The sequence below is a fragment of the Rhineura floridana genome, chromosome 10, assembly GCF_030035675.1.
Source record: "Rhineura floridana isolate rRhiFlo1 chromosome 10, rRhiFlo1.hap2, whole genome shotgun sequence".
Classification (NCBI taxonomy): domain Eukaryota; kingdom Metazoa; phylum Chordata; class Lepidosauria; order Squamata; family Rhineuridae; genus Rhineura; species Rhineura floridana.
In genome coordinates, this window is record NC_084489.1 from 13,823,564 (window position 1) to 13,844,097 (window position 20,534).

Sequence of the window (20,534 nt, forward strand, 5' to 3'; positions counted from 1 at the left end):
CTTCTGGCACTGTGAAGTAATATATAAACTGAACTGAATTGTAAAGGCACCAACTTGTTTCCACCCATAGACTACTTGTCTGTACTACATTCATATACCATTTTAAACTAGGTTCTTTTTTAGGAACACTTAACTGATTTCCCCCCTAAAAATCTCGTGTAAATAAAAAAGTAAAAACATCACAGTTCTTTATTTAATTTTATATATTTATCCATCCTTATCATAGTTGGTTTTTTGTTGTTGTTGTTGTTATTAAACATGTAAGGTCCCCCAAAGCTCCTTAGAGTCCTAGTCTCCAGAAATGTAGCTAGAGGTGACTACTCACATTTTATCCCTAGGAAGGCTTGTTATTTTAGGGGTTTCCACTCCACATTCATTAGCTGACAAATATCATTCCTTTGTGGAGGAAAAGATGCACCAAGAAATACGCTTGTTTTTGATGGGTTGATTTCAGTTTCAATTTTTCATGGTTATATAGCTAAATGTTTAATTCTTCTTAGTCTTTCAACATTATACTTGTTTCCCACTCTTCCTAAGGGCAGTGTGCATGTGTGGAAGGAGCCTTTCATGTGCATATTGCTAGTCGGATAGGAAATATTGGGCAACTCTGTTCATGCAGTTCCCCCTCCAATCCACCATCCAGAGCTACTGGTGAAGAGACCTTTTTAGAAGCTGAAATCCCAGGAATTCACTGTTTGGGAAGGAGTGTAGATTCAGTCCAAAACAGCAGGATTTTAACTTTTAACAAAGGGCTCTTTATATGCAACCTGACCTGCTTTGTCCACACACAACTGGATCAAATTGATGTTTCTTTGTGTTATGTTCAATAGGTTTAACAATATTTCTCCCAAAACAAATTGTTTTAGAATTATTCTGCAGGAAGCAGGCTATCTCATTACCAAGTAAAATAATATTCACAAAAATGAAATAATGTACGTTCAGTAACTTGTCCATACTTGTCATCTCCTTATAATAAAGAGCACTGGATTTGTTATGAAGGTACACTTAGGTCTCTAGTTTTGCTTAACATTTTTCAGCAGAATCTCTCTCCCATGAAGGGTATCTACAGAGCTTTCACTAACGAGTAATACAGCCACAAAATTTGATGAGAATAGAACTGACAGGTGAATTCCTCTTAAATGTCAACTCCCAAGAACAAAAAAAAGACAGTAACTATAGAGATCATAATTAATTCTATGACTCAACTAAATCTATTCACCCCAACCAGTAATCATATTCCAAAATTAGTTAAGACATTGAACCATTCGGCAAATTGTAAGTTAAGCCTGAGGGTGAATTAAAATGTTCCTAAATAAGTATCTTCTTCCTCTCAAAAAAAAGCAAAACACCAATGCTTTAAAATGCACATAATAAAACAGAAGTAGAAATTAACAGCATACCCAAAAAAAGTTCACTACAGCCACAAGATAATTTCACAAACTGCAGTCATAAACCTGGGAGTAAATCCCACTGAACTCACTGGGGCTTACTTCTAAGGAATGCATGGTTAAAAATATCAAGGTATGTTATGGTGAGTGAAATCTTGTAATAATTCTATGAAGAGTCAATTCTAACAAGTCATCAAAGAACTCTGAAGAACTCTTGGATACCCACAAAGTCAAAGAACTGGAAAAGAGTTCCTTAGGACAAATGAAGTTATTCCAGAGTAACCATGTTGGATATATATCAATGGCTAGTGGATTTGCTGCTCAAAACCAACTTTAAAATCTTTTTCCACCACAGCACACACATTGACTGGGAGTTCTTTCCAGAGCCTACAAGGAAGCAAGATCTGACAGCCAGGTTTTAATCAGCTTGTTCCTTCACTTGTTGGAACTGCTGTGGAGAGAACTTCAAAGAAAGGAATGGATGGAACTGAACTTCTTGCCTGTGCATGATCACAACTATTTTGGATTACAGCCTCAGTATACAAAATTATGAAGAACAACATATATTGCTCTGAAAAGTTATTTAATGTCGAGGAATCATTCCTGAAATGACCTAAAACAACGGTTTTCTCAGATCCATTAGCCTGGCAAAAATATTAACCATCTATAAAAGGTGTCCCCACACTTGTAGTGCGAGTCGTTTCCGACTCTTCGGGTGACGTCTTGCCACGTTTACTAGGCAGACCATATATATGGGGTGGGATTGTCAGTTCCATCCCCGGCCTTTCTTTACCCCCCAGCATATGCCAGGTACTCATTTTACCGACCACGGATGGATGGAAGGCTGAGTGGACCTTGACCCCTTTTACCGGAGATTCGACTTCCTCCTTTCGTTGGAATTGAACTCCGGCCATGACCAGAGCTTTCAGCAGCGTTACCGCCGCTTACCACTCTGCGCCACTGGGGATCTTATTAACCATCTATACATCTACCTTATTCTTAACCTTAAGAACCTAAGAACAGACTGCGGGATCAAGCCAGTGGCTAGCTAGCATCCTGTCAGCTGTAGAGCAGGACTGTAGAACAGTCTAGCAACCTGTTCTCACCAGAAACCTGCAAGCAGGATCTGAGCATAATAGATTTCTCCCCCAACCTGCGGTTTCCAGCAACTGGTATTCAGAAGCATACTGCCTCCGACTATGGAGGCAGCCATCATGGCTAGTAACCTTTGATACTGTTAACCTATATTAATTTGTCTAATCCTCTTTTATAGCTGTCTAAGTTGGTGGCCATCAACCTCTAGGAGCAAGTTCCATAGCTTAAGTATGTGCTGTACGAAGAAGTACTTTTTTTTATCTGTTCAGAATCTTCCAGAATTCAGCTTCATTGGATGTCCAGGAGTTCCAGTGTTATGAGAGAGAAAGAAAAACCTTTCCATCCACTCTTTTGATGCATGCATAATTTTATAAACTTCTACCATGTTGCCTTTCTTATGTTTTCTCTAAACTAAAAAGCCTCATGCTGCAACCTTTCCTCATAGGGGAATTGCTCTATCCCTTTGATTTATCTTGATTGCCCTTTTCTGAACCTTTCACAACTCTACAATATCCTTTTTGAGGTGAGGTGACCAGAACTGCATACAGTATTCCAAATGCAGTCACACCTTAGATTTGTATTATATTAGCAGTTTTATTTTCAATACCTTTCCTAATGATCCCTAGCATGAAATCTGCCTTTTTCACAGCTGCCATATACTAGGTCGACATCTTCATCAATCCACTATCCACTATGACCCCAAGGTCTCATTCCTGAACAGTCATTGCCAGTTCAGACCCTTCAGCATATATGTGAAATTAAGATTTTTTGCCCCAACATGCATCACTTTACACTTGCTCACATTAAATTGCATTTGCCATTTTACCACCCATTCACTCAGTTTGGAGTAGAGATGTAAAAATTCTGAAAATTTTGAAGCCATGGGGAAAATACTGGTTTTTTTCCTGTTTTTTTTTTTAGAAAAGAAAGGAAATTTTTGGAAAAATTGAAAAAAAATGCAATATTAGTACTTTTTACAGATTGAAAGTCACTGTGCTGCTTCAAGGAACATAAAAGTTGGTTTGGCATAAAATTATCACATTTGGTATATTAAAAGTACATTTTATTCAAACAATTATTACAAATTGAATTTTTTTTATTTATTTTTTTATTTTTAATTTTTTTGTAACAAATGGAGCTACAAGCTCCTGAACTGTAAGGAACCTGTTTGGTTTTGCCAGTTTATGAGGAGCAGGCCAATATATATATATATATATATATATATATATATTTTTTTTTTTTTTTTAAAGAATCCATCAACATTAAAAACAAAGAAAATTATTTATGTCTCTGCTAGTCCTCCACAGTGTCAAGCAGACATAAAGCACCCATTTCCATAAAAACAACTGAGAAAAAGGGGAGACCAAGATCCAATGAATATGCATGAAATTTAATCAGACTCATTTTCTGAACTATAGCTCTCACTAGCAGTTTCAGTCTCTGCTGAAGTTTCGGTTTGTCACCATCATAGTTATCATGGACTTCTAAAAACTGAAGGTTTGCCCGGATTGAAACAAGCTTCTCTACCCTTTCACATGTCAATTTATTTCTTGATTTGGTGTGTTTCCAAACACAGACCAGTTTCTTTCACATGCTGCAGAAGATGGAGGAATCTGAAGAAGGTGAGAAGCAAGAGGAGTCAGAGGCTGTGTTGTACAAAGACCTTGCCACCACATTGCAGGAGGGATATGTTTGGCAGAATCCCAGACTGCATTCCTGGACCAAATCCCTGAAGATGTTCTAGATTCTGCTACATTTGAAAGTAAATTTCCAACATCAAGTCCTAAGTGTGATGCTTGTTTTGTAATCCAGTCAAATGCAGTAGCAGTGCTATCATCACTTATATTTCTGCCTTTGAATCTTGGATCCAACAGATTTACAACAGCATGAATTGCATGGCAACAAAATTCTTCCCTTTTTTAAATAAAATATTTCACTTTACTTTCTTCTGTAGTTGTAAGTGGAGACAGACTGAGATTCTCAGAAACAGTTTTTACCTTTGCCATTTGGTAAGGAATTTCTGATAAAAGTGCACTGTCTGATTCAGATGCAGTGATTGCTGAAGAAATTGGATTTGGAATCTTCAAGAAAGCCTGCAGCTGAACCCAGAAGACATCTTCATCAAGTACAGTGTTCCTTACACTCTGGGTACTTTAAGAGCCTCAACTATTACTGTTTCTTGAAGAGTTTATTTGCTTTTTAGTAAACTTTCAAAGGAGATCACCACACCACCGAGTTTTACTACAGAGCTTCAGTGTCACTATTTTATTCATTGCATTTTTTTCCTTCTTGTTTCTTCTTGAAAACTGCAGCTACAATATGAGTAGCTTTTACATGTTTTATAACTTCTTTTGCTCTTCTACAGATCCTTTGAAGAGTGTCCAGTTTCATATCATTAAGAAGCAAGTTTAGATCATGAGATGCACATCCTACTGCAGTAATATGTGGATACTTATCCATTATGATCTCCCATTCTGCTTTCATATTACTTGCATTGTCAGTCAGCAAAGCAAATACTGTACCACGCCCAATTTACATATTTTACAACTGATATACTCTGCAGTATGTCTGTTCTCTCCTGTTTCAATGCTTCTGTGAAAAAGTGGTTGAGGTGTTATCACAAAATTTATAATTCCTTCTCCTCTCATATTTGTCCATCCATCTGTAAGTACTGCAAGACACAGTGCTTCGTTGTTGTTTTCCTTGCACAGATTCCATTATGCATTCATATTCTGACTCTAAAAGAGGCTTGCTCAAAGAATGTCTGCTGGGCAAATGGTATGATGGTCTTGGTAATTTAAAAGCTTCCTGCCAGTATGTATTTTCAGCTATTGACAATGGGGTTCCAGAAGAATATATTGCTCTTGCAAGAGCTTGGCCAATTTTTTCCTGATCTTCAGGTGTCAATCTTGTCTACAAATGAAGCCATTGAGGTTTTTTCGGATGCAGTTTTCAATATTTGTTTACTTGAAGATGCTGCTGAAGGAACAACACTTTGTGATGATGCTGATGTTACAGATGGAGCAGAAAGAGGACTTCTTGAATGAGAACATTGGAGAAAGCTACATATACTTTCATCGTTATGGCCCTCCTCACACAGATCCATGAAGGATTTGTTAATATCTACAGAACACTTGTTATATACAAGAAAGTGTTTTGTCATCCTAGTAGCATTTGGAAATGCATATTTCATTTGACAGTATCTGTAAATCACTTTTTTTCTCTCAGAAAAACTTGTAGTGTGGAAATGCCTCCATATGCTAGATGTTGGCCTCACCATTTTCCGGGGGGAGAGAAAAATAGTTTAGTGGCTAGCTTACAAGTAAACACTAAGCTATGGTTGGGGGGGCAATAAAGCATCAGATTAGTAGGAATTTAAATATGATTTACATAAGGATTATGAAGATTAGCTAATGCAGTTAAAATATGGTTGTTTTCTGAAATCAGATAAATTTAAGCTTTCAATTAAGTACACCTTCAGCTCCTATGTGTTGCTCTGTACTTTCTTCCAGTCCTTTGACGCCTAGTCAAAAGGACAGAATGAAGCACATGCACCCACAAGCAAAAAAGAAAGTGAAATCTTTTTCCTTCTCGTGCAACAATGGCTGTGCCCCCTAGGGGCAGAAATGCATCTTGCTCTTGTATTTGAGAGTGGTAGTCTCAGTTTGCAACCTAGTGCTTGCTTGTCCTTGGTGCACAGAAATTGTAATAATCTGATGCTACACATACTTTTAGAAATCATTTGGAGAAGTAAATATATGAACACTGTCTTAAACATTTTATTCATCATGCTAAAATAAAACATTCCATAACCCATTTTTCTTCATTTATTTCAGTTTTTCAAAATTTTCAGAAAAAACAAAAAGATTTTAAGCAAACAACAAAAATAACAGAGAATTTCTACATTCAATAAAACAACTAAATAGAACATATTCTTTAACGTTTGTTAGGCACTGGGGAACATTTTGGGACAAGCCGGGCCTGTACAAAAGGGACGGGCTCCACTTGAACCAGAATGGAACCAGACTGCTGGCACTTAAAATTAAAAAGGTAGCAGAGCAGCTTTTAAACTGACTGAGGGGGGAAACCCGACAGGAGCTGAGAAAGGTCCAGTTCGGAATAAACCTCCCCCCTGGGATAAAAACCAAAGAAATGATGAAATTTTAAAAGGGGTAGGCCTAGAAGTAGGCATTGTGAGAGCAGGGGCACAGGATATAAATTCAGAAGAGCAAAATTACCACAGGCCTAACCACAAGTGCCAAAGACACTTGAAGAGAGACACTGCTTACAAGTGCCTGTACGCTAATGCTAGGAGCCTGCGAACCAAGATGGGAGAACTGGAGTGCTTGGTCTTAGAGAAGAGCATTGATATAGTGAGCATAACCGAGACCTGGTGGAATGGAGAAAACCAGTGGGATACGGTTATCCCTGGATATAAACTATATCGGAAGGACAGGGAAGGACGTATTGGTGGCGGAGTCGCTCTATACGTGAAAGAAGGCATTGAATCCAGCAAGCTCGAAACCCCAAAAGAGGCAGACTCCTCCACAGAATCATTGTGGGTGGTGATACCGTGCCCCAGGAGGGACTTAATACTGGGAACGATCTATCGTCCCCCTGATCAAAATGCTCAGGGAGACCTTGAGATGAGATATGAAATTGAGGAAGCATCCAAACTAGGAAATGTGGTAGTAATGGGTGACTTCAACTACCCGGACATAGACTGGCTGCATATGTGTTCCAGTCATGACAAAGAAGCAAAGTTTCTAGATATTCTAAATGACTATTCCCTAGACCAGTTGGTCATGGAACCGACCAGAGGGACGGCAACCCTGGACTTAATCCTCAGTGGGGACCGGGACCTGGTGCGAGATGTAAGTGTTGTTGAACCGATTGGGAGCAGTGACCACAGTGCTATTAAATTAAACATACATGTAACTGGCCAATTGCCAAGAAAATCCAACATGGTCACATTTGACTTCAAAAGAGGAAACTTCACAAAAATGAGGGGATTGGTAAAAAGAAAGCTGAAAAACAAAGTCCAGAGGGTCACATCACTCGAAAATGCTTGGAAGTTGTTTAAAAACACTATATTAGAAGCTCAACTGGAGTGCATACCGCAGATCAGAAAAGGTACCGCCAGGGCCAAGAAGATGCCAGCATGGTTAACGAGCAAAGTCAAGGAAGCTCTTAGAGGCAAAAAGTCTTCCTTCAGAAAATGGAAGTCTTGTCCGAATGAAGAAAATAAAAAAGAACACAAACTCTGGCAAAAGAAATGCAAGAAGACAATAAGGGAAGCTAAAAAAGAATTTGAGGAGCACATTGCTAAGAACATAAAAACCAACAACAAAAAATTCTATAAATACATTCAAAGCAGGAGACCATCTAGGGAGACAATTGGACCCTTGGATGATAAGGGAGTCAAAGGTGTACTAAAGAACGATAAGGAGATTGCAGAGAAGCTAAATGAATTCTTTGCATCTGTCTTCACAGTGGAAGATATAGGGCAGATCCCTGAACCTGAACTAACATTTGCAGGAAGGGATTCTGAGGAACTAAGACAAATAGTGGTAACGAGAGAGGAAGTTCTAAGCTTAATGGACAATATAAAAACTGACAAATCACCGGGCCCGGATGGCATCCACCCGAGAGTTCTCAAAGAACTCAAAGGTGAAATTGCTGATCTGCTAACTCAAATATGTAACTTGTCCCTCGGGTCCTCCTCCGTTCCTGAGGACTGGAAAGTGGCAAATGTAACACCAATCTTCAAAAAGGGATCCAGAGGGGATCCCGGAAATTACAGGCCAGTTAGCTTAACTTCTGTCCCTGGAAAACTGGTAGAAAGTATTATTAAAGCTAGATTAACCAAGCACATAGAAGAACAAGCCTTGCTGAAGCAGAGCCAGCATGGCTTCTGCAAGGGAAAGTCCTGTCTCAGTAACCTATTAGAATTCTTTGAGAGTGTCAACAAGCATATAGATAGAGGTGATCCAGTGGACATAGTGTACTTAGACTTTCAAAAAGCGTTTGACAAGGTACCTCACCAAAGGCTTCTGAGGAAGCTTAGCAGTCATGGAATAAGAGGAGAGGTCCTCTTGTGGATAAGGAATTGGTTAAGAAGCAGAAAGCAGAGAGTAGGAATAAACGGACAGTTCTCCCAATGGAGGGCTGTAGAAAGTGGAGTCCCTCAAGGATCGGTATTGGGACCTGTACTTTTCAACTTGTTCATTAATGACCTAGAATTAGGAGTGAGCAGTGAAGTGGCCAAGTTTGCTGACGACACGAAATTGTTCAGGGTTGTTAAAACAAAAAGGGATTGCGAAGAGCTCCAAAAAGACCTCTCCAAACTGAGTGAATGGGCGGAAAAATGGCAAATGCAATTCAATATAAACAAGTGTAAAATTATGCATATTGGAGCAAAAAATCTTAATTTCACATATACGCTCATGGGGTCTGAACTGGCGGTGACCGACCAGGAGAGAGACCTCGGGGTTGTAGTGGACAGCACGATGAAAATGTCGACCCAGTGTGCGGCAGCTGTGAAAAAGGCAAATTCCATGCTAGCGATAATTAGGAAAGGTACTGAAAATAAAACAGCCGATATCATAATGCCGTTGTATAAATCTATGGTGCGGCCGCATTTGGAATACTGTGTACAGTTCTGGTCGCCTCATCTCAAAAAGGATATTATAGAGTTGGAAAAGGTTCAGAAGAGGGCAACCAGAATGATCAAGGGGATGGAGCGACTCCCTTACGAGGAAAGGTTGCAGCATTTGGGGCTTTTTAGTTTAGAGAAAAGGCGGGCCAGAGGAGACATGATAGAAGTGTATAAAATGATGCATGGCATTGAGAAAGTGGATAGAGAAAAGTTCTTCTCCCTCTCTCATAATACTAGAACTCGTGGACATTCAAAGAAGCTGAATGTTGGAAGATTCAGGACAGACAAAAGGAAGTACTTCTTTACTCAGCGCATTGTTAAACTATGGAATTTGCTCCCACAAGATGCAGTAATGGCCACCAGCTTGGATGGCTTTAAAAGAAGATTAGACAAATTCATGGAGGACAGGGCTATCAATGGCTACTAGCCATGATGGCTGTGCTCTGCCACCCTAGTCAGAGGCAGCATGCTTCTGAAAACCAGTTGCCGGAAGCCTCAGGAGGGGAGAGTGTTCTTGCACTCGGGTCCTGCTTGCGGGCTTCCCCCAGGCACCTGGTTGGCCACTGTGAGAACAGGATGCTGGACTAGATGGGCCACTGGCCTGATCCAGCAGGCTCTTCTTATGTTCTTATGTTCTTAACATCAAAATAAACATTAAAAATCAGCTACAAAAATTCAAGGGAAATTCATAATAAACAACATCTTCTAAATATCAGGAAGCAAAATATTACAAGTGAAAATAAAAGTATATATAAAAAGTATATATTATACTTACAAAAGTATATATAAAAGTAAGTATGATAATAAAGTATAAATTTCACTTTTTAAAATAACATGATAGATAATTAGGCCAAAGAAAAGCAGCTTATTCTTCCCAACCTCCATAAATCAAGCACTAAAATAAATCATACCATTAAAGAATCAATCCAATCCCTCTATACAGCAATAAACCTAACAGCTAAAATATATATACCATTCAGTTTCACTGAAGATCACCCTTACGTGAACCATGCAGTCACATCAAACACTCTACACCAATTTTCAAACTTACTATTTTAGCACACCCTCGCATCACACTCTCTACACTCTGCAAGCACTCCCATAATTCAATCTCGCATCCTCAATCAACAATACTCCCATTTCTGTATCACAAGACCTGACAAACCTGGACAAATACTAACACACAAGTAAGCAACAATATACAAACAGCTCCTAGATAAAACATTCATACCATGCATGCTCCCCTACTCTCTTACAAACCAAGGAGTGGAGAATTAAACAATATACTGTACCAGAATAGAAATTTCTTTTATATTTCCTTTTCCCAAATAGAACCCAGTGAACCTTGGTTGGCTGTGCTAATGTTGGCACTGACATATTCTTCAACTGCAGTTAAGAAGGGATTCACTTTGGAGAGGAATGGTGAGAGACAGGATATGACTCCATTGCTTACTTCCATTCTGTTTTCCAGATTTTTATTGCAAATTTTCAATTTTACAATGCAATGACAAAGCAACGAAGTTAGGGGGAGAGGAAGGAGGTGGATTGTGACATCTGAGGTATGCTAAACTGATGACAATTGAACAGAAGTCTAAAGAAGAGCTGACAAAGGTCTTCAAAATTTGTCATCCTCATCCTCTTGTCAGAATCTCTGCCTATACCACCTCTATGTTAGAATCATGGCCAATGCATGTTTGAGAGATTCATTTTTACTTTTCTCTTTATATACAACTCTCAACATTTTGGCTCTGCCTTTGTGCTTTATTTTAAAGTGTAAATATATTTAACATGAAAACATATTTTTACAGAAATCCAAAAGCTATACTGTTGCATACAGCCAGTCAAGGACAAATTTAAAATCAGTAAAAGTGAATGTTAGAAAAACACAGCAAAAATAATTTACACTTAAATTATGCCAGAAGTACTTACAGTAGTTTTCCCACTCTTACTGCCACAGGAATATGGGGAAGCTGAGTTGCCCACTTTAGAGTCACATCTTGATAAACATGTAGGATGCTATTATGGTTTCCAATCAGAGTGTTAACTACGGGTCCAGACACTATAATATATATGCAAAGAAGCAATTTTTAATTCAAATTGCCTTAAGTTTACACTATTACTCCCATTTTATGAGGCATGTTAATTATACAGCCATGAGAGTGGCTATATACTACAGCCAGCATGGATTTTTCACATTCTGCAATGTTAAATTGAAAATACCCCCATGCTATTCTGATGCTTCCCATGAGATCATTTTAAAACAAAAGTTACAAAACATATAGTCCTGAACTCAGAAATGCTTGCTTAACAGCCCTCTAAATTTCCATAGTGATATACAAAACAGTCAAAGAGAATCAAGGGTTCCAGGTGTAAAAAGAGAGAGAAATCAGATCCTTTTTGGACTTTTTTCTGTAACAATTATCATAATTTGTTGAAATTAATTAAAAATCAGTCATCTTCACAGAGTGCCTGTAATCCTATTACTCACCTTCACCTTCTGCAGTTTAAGTTTAAAAATGCCTAGCTGATTTTTAATTAAGAAATTTAGCATTGAAGTCAATGATAAGCCCTGGCATGCTCGCTAAGAACCAACTGTCAGTGTTCTAAAAGCCAGATTCACAGCTGTTAGGGGGCCACACCCACACCAGACTTTTATTTCACTTTATACAGTCATGGCTTCCCCTAAAGAATCCTGGGAAGTGTAGTTTGTGAAGGGTTCTGAGAGGAGACTCCTATTCCCCTGAGAGAGCTCCAGTGGCCAGACTGGTTAACAGTCAGCCACTCTGACTGAAGCTCTGTGAAGGGAACAGGGCATCTCCTAGCGGCTCTCAGCACCCTTCACTAACTACACTTCCCAGGATTCTTTGGGGGAAGCCATGACTGTTTAATGTGGAATAAAGGCCTGGTATGGATGTGTCAATGACAGCTTTAGTTAAATTTGGGTGGGAGACTACATGGGCCAGCTGTAAAATAAAAAGGTGGGGGGAAAGCTGAAACAGAATGATACTGTTTACAATGTTTTCCTTTTGTAAAGGAAAGGGGTCTTCCCTCTGCCCAGTGTCCATCCACCTAATCTCCTCCCCTCCCCCTCCCTCCTCCCCTCCTTGCCCTCCTCCTCCTCTCCCTGCCCCTCGCCCAGGTCAGTTTCACCTATCTGAAGCATGATTGCACAGGAGTAAATCCCACTGACCTCAAAAAGCAGGAAAATTATAAAACCTGCCCTCCCCTCCTCTCCTACCCCCTTCCTCTTGCCCCCTCCTCTATCCCCTTCCAATACCCTCCTTCCCCTCCTCCTCCTTCCCCTCCCCCTCCCCTCGCCCTCTCCCTCCTCCCCCCATAGTCAGTTTTATCTATCTTAAGCATGAGTGCAAGGAAATAAATCCCACTGAACTTAATAAGTATGCAAATTATCAGACCTGCCTTTCCCCCTCCCTTCTTTCTCCCTCTGGTCCACTCCAGCCATCCCTCCCTCTTCTCCTCCTCCTCCCCCCCATGGTCAGTTTTACCTGTCTTAAGCATGATGGCACGGGAGTAAATCCTGCTGAACTCAATAAGCATGAGAATTATCAAACCTGCCTTCCTCCTCCCCTCCCCCTCCTCTCCTCTAACCTTCCTCCCCTCCCCATCCCCTGTGGTTAGTTTCACCTAACCTAAGCATGATTGCAGGGAAGTAAATCCCACTGAACTCAACAAGCATGCAAATGATCAACCCATTCTCAGCGAACTTGCACAGGATCCCATGTCTTACCTCCCAGATTAAAAAGCAGATAAATTCACTAAGAGGCAAAAAACCTTGCAGTTTAAGAATGTAACTATAACCAACAGATATTTCTATCAAACTTTAAAAAGCAGAGATATTGGGCAGCTAGAGTGAGTGCCCCAGGGGAGCAAGAGACCTGACCTCCTCTCTAAGATATTGTACTGTCATACAAATTTGTCAAAATGCAAACACAGTTTGGCTTGGTATTTCACAGTCCAATCCACTTCCTGTGTAGCTTGGAAGAATTTGGTAACATGTCCTTCTCAGGATATGATTTGTGGTGGCAACACCTGAATCAGCCCAAATAACATAAACAAGAAATGTGCTGTCCTGATCTTGTTTTAGCAGCGAGGAAGCAATATTAAGACAGCTGATAAGAGTTCAGATAGAAATATATTTGATTTACTTTGCAATTTTACTGAAGTAGTATATCATTTTCTTTTGCTTCTGTTTCTGGGAATATGTGAAGTACAGCAACACTTTGCAACACTAAAAGAAAACTCCAAAAACAATTGTGGAATAATAGTACTGATTATTCTGCAGAATAGATTCCAATGCATATTAGGAGTGTCTCAGTTTGCATAAGATGAAACCGTGGGAAGTGAAATATATTCTTGCAAAAACATGCATCTTGGGCAGGCCAATTTTGTTTTTTCCAACAGAGTCATTATTATTTATTTATTTATTTATTTATTACATTTGTACCCCACCTTTCTTTTCATGGTAGAAACCCAAGGCAGCTTACATATGGTTCCCCAGATGGTCTCCTATCTAGGCACTGACCAGACCTGATCCTGCTTAGCTTCAGCAGACTGCTGGCCTCATGTGCCTTCAGATCATAGCCTACCAGATCATAGCCTGCTTAAGTAGTAACATATTGTAATCAGTCTGATTTTACATCAAGCTGCAGATTATTATTATTATTATTAAATTTATTTATACATCGCCTTTTGGCCAAAGGCCCTCAAGGCGGCTTACAAAGAAAAATAAACACAAGTATAAACATACATCAACAAAAGCAATACAATTTACAAAAATTAAACTAAATAACAAATAACATTCTTAAGAAAAAAGTGTCATTTTTGTTCTATGCAAGCCTCACAAGCGTCTGTCCTATCCTTTTGACCCTCCACAAAGAGTTTGTTGCCACATTCCAAAGTGGGTGAAGTTGACTTGGCATTTGGACTTCTTGGTCATGGAGCACCCACTTGCCCAAGATGTACTCCACGTTGTTGTGCACTGTGTTGTCATCACGCCCCTGGTATGGCTGGATATGGAACACGACCTTGATAGCATATCTCTTCACTCCGGGCTTGCTGATGTGGACCTCAAGGCCATTTCCCCCAAACTAAGCCCACTCTTCATTGTCCCTTCATCAGATTCAGATTCAACTGTTAATGCACCCAAAATAGAAGTAGAACATAACCTCCAGTTTGAAACATTGGCTGTCTTCATCATCATATGACATTGACCAATAAAAAGGCTTTGAAAATAAGAAAAATAAATTTGACACAGATTTCTAGCATGGCTAATGAGACAAATATAATTTTCTAGGTGAGATTCTCTGTAGAAACAGTAGTAACACAGGAAAGAAGCAAAGTAAGAACACCACATACAAAAATGTAATTCTCCATCTTTCCAGATGAGTTGTTGCCACCACTCACCATATGCTCAGAGGCACGTTACCAAATTCTTCCAAGCTACACAGCAAGTGGATTGGACTGTGAAATTGTGTTTGCATTTTTACACATTTGTAGGGCAGTACAATATCTCAGAGAGGTCAGGTCTCCTGCTTCCCTTGTGCATTCACTATAGCTGCCTAATTTCCCTGCTTTTTAAAGCTTGACAGACGCATCTGTTGGCTGTAGGTATGTTCTTAAACCTCCAGATTTTTTGCCTATTAATGAATATATACATCATACTTACACACCAATTTCAATTTCAATTCCACTTTCAAGTAATTAGAAGTAAAAAAAGTATACAGACATCTCAAGAGACATGATTTTGCGCAAACACAGTGAATTTTGTGAGAACATTATGGAAACAACCTAGATTATATCAAAGCTAGAAAGAGACTTTTTTTTTATTATTAGCAGCCTAAAATAGTATTTATTTATTACATTTCTATCCCAAAGAAGCCCAGGATGACAAACAAAGCAGTAGAACAATACAGTTAAAAATAAATAAAACATATTTAAAAACAATTAAGAATATCTGGCATGTTCCAATGAACCCTGTGAGCGATGCCGTCGGGAGTCATGTACGCCCAGCAGGGTCACCCATGGCAGTAAGGTCAAGGGAGAGGAACCAGACAAAGAATGATCCAAGAAAGTCCTCAATGGCAGAACAGGCGGAGGATAACCATGTGTATGTTACAATGGCTGTGAAGGCAGATGAAGGCTGCAGCAGATAAAAGGCTTCCAATCATCGTGGTATCCATGCCATTGGATCAAAGCCTTTTTCTGTCAAGATTGTGTGTTGATTGTTGTGCGCTGATCTCCCCACATAAAACAAATTCACACACAGGCGTCTTCCAAGCAAACCAAACCAAACCAAAAGCCCCATGGCGACTGGCGCAAGGCGACAGGGGCAGGACTGTGAAATCCAGAAGTCCCTAGTCATGGACCAGCACATGGGCAGTGGATACAGACTCAGTCATCCTGGCTCAAGGACTGAGGCAGTTGAGTAGTTCGTCAGTTATATCCATGACTGAGCAGTCCTATTCAGGATCCACTCTGTTCACCCCGTATGGGCAGGGGGCTAGAAAAAGTGCCCTAAACATAGTCTGCCTCATCTCTCTCCCTGACTGGATTACTGCGTCCAGTGGAGTCACCACTTAGCGGTCACAAAAGACAACTGAATTTTGGAACATGGAATATACGGACATTGCTGGACAATACAGATAGTGATTGTCCTGAACGCAGGACTGCCATCATTGCGAGGGAGGTGAGACGTTTTAATATTGACATAGCAGCACTCCAAGAAACTCAAAGAGGAGAAGGACAACTAAAGGAAGAAAAAGGAGATTATACCTTCTTCTGGAAAGGACTGCCTGAACAAGAACGACAAATACATGCAGCAGGGTTTGCTATTAACAATAATCTTGTGAAGCTCTTGTCAGAAGTTCCTATTGGCATTAATGAATGATTCTCAACTCTCTGGTTAAATCTCGCCAAAAACCAGGAGGCAACTATTGTAAGTGCTTATGCACCAATATTAGATGCTGCTGAAGACATCAAGGAAAATTTTTATAACCAGATGGCCACCACCTTATCAGAGATACCTAAGGAGGATAAAATTAAAAGCCATCTCTGCTATCTGTTCGGCGCCTTTTGAAGATTTCTTTTTCAACAAGCCTTTTAAGTTGAGAGCTATCCCAGTCTGTGTCTGTGTCAGAATTGCTTAATATGTTTTTTAATAATGTGTTTAACCCTTTTAAAAATGTTTTTAACGCTGTTTTGTCTTAATGTATTTTAAGATTTGTTTTTATGATGTTTTAAAGTGTTTTTAGTGCCTTGTTTGCCGCCCTGGGCTCCTGCTGGGAGGAAGGGTGGGATACAAATTAATTAATTAATTAATTAATTAATTAATAATAATCCTCTTGGGTGATTTCAATGCAAGAGTTGGGTGTAATTTCGATTTATGGACAGAAACCATTGGGAAAGGAGGAGTTGGCAATAGCAACCTAAATGGCATTCTACTTCTGACTAAATATGCAGAGCATAATCTTGTTATTACAAACACACTCTTTCATCAGAAAAATAAATTTAAAACATCATGGAAGCAACCTTGGTCAAAACACTGGCATCTCCTGGATTATGTAATTGTCCGTGCCAGAGATCGTCGTGATGTACTCCTCACTAGGGCCATGATGAGTGCTGATGACTGCTGGACAGATCACCAATTAATTCGATCCACTATGGCCATTCATATTGTTCCTCAACGTAGGCTCCAAGGAAGAGAACCAAGGTGTAAAATGAACATCCACGCCCTTCAAGATCCTATTAAGCGAGCCTGCTTTCAAACAACTCTACAAGAAACATCTACCTACGGAACTCCCTGAAAATGTCGAGAAACACTGGATTAAACTGAAGACATCCATTATTGCAGCATGTGAACAAACTATTGGATACCAAACTAAGAAACATCAGGATTGTTTTGATGAGAATGATAGTGAGATTGAACATATCATCGACAAGAAAAGGAAGCCTTCCAGATATGGCAGAAAGACATTAACTGTGCTGCTAAGAAAAGCATCTATGCCAGTGCAAAGGCTGAGGTCCAAAGAAGAACTAGAGAACTTAAGAACGCCTGGTGGATAAAGAAAGCTCAAGAAATCCAGCACTTTGCAGATGCTCGCAATGCACTGGGCTTTTTTTAATGCCACAAAGGCCATCTATGGACCAACAAATTACGGTACAAATCCCTTACGTTCAATGGATGGTAGCAAACTTCTTTAGGATAAAGAGTCTATTGCACTGCGCTGGAAAGAGCATTACCACGACCTCCTTAATCGTAACTCTATTGTGGCTGATGAGGTCTTCTTGCAAATTCCACAACAACAAACTAGAGACGAGCTTGCAGTATCCCCTAATTTGGATGAAGTCAGTAAAGCCATCAATCAAATGAAGAACAACAAAGCTAGTGGACTTGATGGGATTCCTGCTGAAGTCTTTAAAGAAGGTGGGCCTGAATTTACACAACAACTTCATAAACTCATCGAAAAAATCTGGATGAGGGATGAGATCCCAGAAGACTTTAGGGATGCCATAATTATCACCCTTTTAAAGAAGGGTGATAGAACAGATTGCATGAACTATCAAGGTATTTATCTTCTTGCTACCACAGGTAAAATCTTTGCAAGGATCCTCGCAAATAGTCTCCTGCCGATCTCAGAGGATGTCCTCCCTGAACCTCAAAATGGTTTCCACCCTTCCAGGGGGACAGTGGACCTGATCTTCACTGCACAACAGCTTCAAGAAAAATGCCGGGAGCAGAATTTACCTTTATATATGGCGTTTATTGATCTGACTAAGGCCTTTGATACTGTGAATCGAACCGCTCTCTGGACCATCCTTCTGAAAACTGGATGCCCTGATAAATTTCTGAATATTTTGCGACTCCTTCCTGACAACATGACAGCAACAATTTTGGACAACAATGGCTTTCAGAGTGATCCATTCAGTCGGATCAGGTGTAAAACAGGGATGCGTCATTGCTCCAACCTGATTTGCTATCTTCATTGCTATGATTCTACACCTTATTGAGGGGGAAACTTCCTGCTGGTGTGGAAATCATATATCGAACCGATAGAAAGCTTTTTTAATCCCAGTAGGCTGAAAGCAAAAAGCAAGGTAATGTCAACCTTTGTCGTAGAACTTCAATATGGCGATGATAATGTAGTCTCTGCACATTCAGAGAAAGATCTTCAAACTATCCTAAATGTCTTTGCAGAAGCATATGGAAAGCTTGGGCTCTCACTTAATATTAAAAAAACCAAAGTGCTTCATTAACAGGTGCGAACTAGTCCCTCTGTAGCACCACCAATCCAGTTTAATGGTGTGATGTTGGGGAACGATGATCACTTCCCCTGTCTCGGCAGCCATCTCTCTGTAAAACCTGACATCGATGCTGAAATTCAACATCGTCTGAGCTCTGCGAGTGCCGCACTCTCCCAAATGAAGCGTAGAGTGTTAGAGGATTGGGATATTTGCAGGGAGACCAAAATGCTTATTTACAAAGCCATTGTACTACCAACCTTACTGTATGCCTGTGAAACCAACGCTGCCTCTGGAAAATTCTGCAAATTATTTGGGAAGACAGATGGACTAATGTTAGTGTTTTGGAAGAAGCAAAGACTACCAGTGTTGAAACAATGATCCTTCAACATCAACTTTGCTGGACCGGCCATGTTGTTCGAATGCCTAATCACCGTCTTCCAAACCAGGTACTTTACTCCCAACTTAAGGATGGAAAATGGAACATCGGTGGACAGCAAAAGAGGTTTAAAGATGTTCTTAAAGCGAATCTAAAAAAATGTAACATGAACATCGACAACTGGGAAGTCTTGGCCCATGAATGTCCCAAATGGAGGTTGGCTATTATCAAAGGTGCTGTGGACTTTGAAGAAGCACGAATACAGAGCGAACGGGACAAATGAGCTAAGTGGAAGGCACGTCAAACAAATCCTCATCGTGACCATCTTCCATCTGGAAACTTATGTCCTCACAGTGGGAGGCTGTGTGGATCCAGAATTGGCCTCCACAGTTACTTACGGACCCACTGTTAAAGACCTTATCTTGGAAGACAATCTTACTCGGCCACGAGTGATCGCCAATGAATGAATGAACAACAAGATGAAATATCATAATAAAAATCAGTATCTCTCACCAAAAACTAGCTTAAATAAATAAGTCCTACAACAGGGGTGGGAAACCTTTTTGGATCCACAAGCAGATCCTTATCAGGATCAGCCTTGTGAGCCAAATTAGGCAGATGGGCAAAGCTGTCCTCCTGTAAATCATACGACGTCATTATGACGTTGCATGACTGACATGTGGATTGTCATGACCACCTGTCAAAACCCCTTGTGTGGGGTTGCTAAGGGCCCTTGGGAACCACACCACAAGAGAAGTTGTCAGGCCCACATTTGGCGCTTTGGGAAGCTCTGATCATAGGGCTGGCTAGGTGCTTGTTTCATCCCTCACGGCCACTTGACAGGGATAAGTGAAACAAGGCTGCAGTTTGTAAGCAACCTCAACAAGTGGGACTTCTCCACGTTGCTTCTCTTGCTCGCAAAGGACGGCTTGGTCTTGCACACCCGGACCAAGCAGGATCACCCTCTATTCACATTAGCAGGAGGAGGGCAATCTTGCTTAGTACTGAGTTCAGGTGCATGAGATAGCTCTTACATTTACCCAGACCAAGCAGGATCACCCTCCCTTTGCATCAGCTGTTACACAGGGAGAGCAATTCTATGTTGTGCAATGCTTCAAAGGCTCCAAACAGCTAGCTGGTTGTTGGGTGTTTTGGAAGCTGCACAAGTGGAGTTTTACTAAGCTCCACCCTTTGGGCCATGTGTGTATAATGCAATGTGTAGGGATTAAGCTGCAACCTTTGGGCCATGCGTGTATGATGGTATGTTTAGGGAGGATGGGCACAGCTTGCCCAAAGCAGCTTTGTGACCAAAAAGGGAAGCCTGGTGGGCCAAGATTGGCCCGTGGCGGAGATTCCCCATCCCTGTCCTTCAGCTTCTCAAAGATGCTTAGAATCAGGGTTTGGCAATCCTCCTGCGGAAAGGATTCTCACATCCCAGAGGGCACTACTGAAAACGTATCTTTGTGTGCCTGTAGTATCTTGGCATGCACATGTGAAAATCAAGAGGACGCTCTTGAATCATTTTAAAAATTGGGATAGGAGCAGTGCAGACACTGGTGTAATGTGGTCACAAAAACCCAGGTCAACTTAGAGAGATGCTACCACATTCTGCACTTGTGGTGTTTCCAGTCACCAACAATTTTGGACAGCTGCTGACTAGAGCCAACACACCGAACAGTCATCTTTCACAGTTCAGACATCAATTCCAGTCTTCATCTATCACCCTGATCATGGTGTCACATGAAGCAAATCACTT

At 40.4% G+C, this 20,534-nt stretch overlaps 1 protein-coding gene across 12 annotated transcripts in view; it reads right to left on the minus strand.

The window, feature by feature from the left end:
• Nucleotides 1-20,534, minus strand: part of BBS9 (Bardet-Biedl syndrome 9) — a 461,803-nt gene that overhangs the window by 392,228 nt on the left and 49,041 nt on the right. For all 12 annotated transcript variants that reach the window (XM_061587171.1, XM_061587183.1, XM_061587182.1 and 9 more), the window contains exon 9: nucleotides 11,071-11,200. In XM_061587171.1, coding sequence (XP_061443155.1) covers nucleotides 11,071-11,200 — 130 coding nt within the window. The remainder of the gene's footprint in view (nucleotides 1-11,070; nucleotides 11,201-20,534) is intronic.